Genomic DNA, 775 nt, shown 5'->3' with positions numbered 1-775 from the left:
TGTGTGTGTGTGTGTGTCTCTCTCTGTGTGTGTGTGTGTGTGTGTGTGTGTGTGTGTGTGTGTGTGAGTGTCTGTGAGTGTGTGTGAGTGTCTGTGAGTGTGTGTGAGTGTCTGTGAGTGTGTGTGTCTGTGAGCGTGTGTGTCTGTGCGTGTGTGTCTGTGAGTGTGTGTCTGTGAGTGTGTGTCTGTGAGTGTGTGTCTGTGAGTGTGTCTGTGTGTGTGTGTGTGTCTGTGAGTGTGTGTGTGTGTTACCTGAGGCGTCTGCGTGGGGCGATCTGCTGGTCCAGGTCTCTCTGCTCTCGCTCTTCTCTCGTCATTCCCTTGTAGTTGGACGATAAACCGAAGATGGGCCGTGACCACTCGTCTGCACACACACACATACAAAACCAGGGCTTGAAAACGAAAAAAAATCCAATCGCTTCACTCCATGTAGAATCGATATTTTAACGTTTCTGTTTCTGCGTTCCTCTTTATTATTATCGTTCCGAAAACGGTTTGCCTAGAAAAACACCGGTTAATAACGTTACTTTTAAAACTTTTTCTTTGCCTATAATAATACTAATAATAGTAATAATACCAATAATAACAATAGCCTAATAATAATAATAATAATAATAATAAAGTACAGCATTTTCTACTCAAACAAGAAAAAAGAGAAAAAAAACAGGAAGAGATCTGGTATCTTAAAGGGTTAGTTCACCCAAAAAGTTAAATTAGCCCATAAATTACTCACCCCCGAAGCATCCTAGGTGTATATGACTTTCTTCTTTCAGAC

At 41.5% G+C, this 775-nt stretch overlaps 1 protein-coding gene across 1 annotated transcript in view; it reads right to left on the bottom strand.

Moving 5' to 3' along the window:
• Positions 1-775, bottom strand: part of iws1 (interacts with SUPT6H, CTD assembly factor 1) — a 26,264-nt gene that overhangs the window by 6,080 nt on the left and 19,409 nt on the right. Inside the window, exon 12 of the mRNA XM_016491222.1 lies at positions 253-364. Within this exon, the coding sequence (XP_016346708.1) occupies positions 253-364 (112 nt within the window). The remainder of the gene's footprint in view (positions 1-252; positions 365-775) is intronic.

This window comes from Sinocyclocheilus anshuiensis, unplaced genomic scaffold (assembly GCF_001515605.1).
Source record: "Sinocyclocheilus anshuiensis isolate Anshui unplaced genomic scaffold, SAMN03320099.WGS_v1.1 scaffold402, whole genome shotgun sequence".
NCBI classification, from domain to species: Eukaryota; Metazoa; Chordata; class Actinopteri; order Cypriniformes; family Cyprinidae; genus Sinocyclocheilus; species Sinocyclocheilus anshuiensis.
Note: the sequence above shows the minus strand (reverse complement) of the source record. Positions and strands in the feature narration are given on the sequence as shown.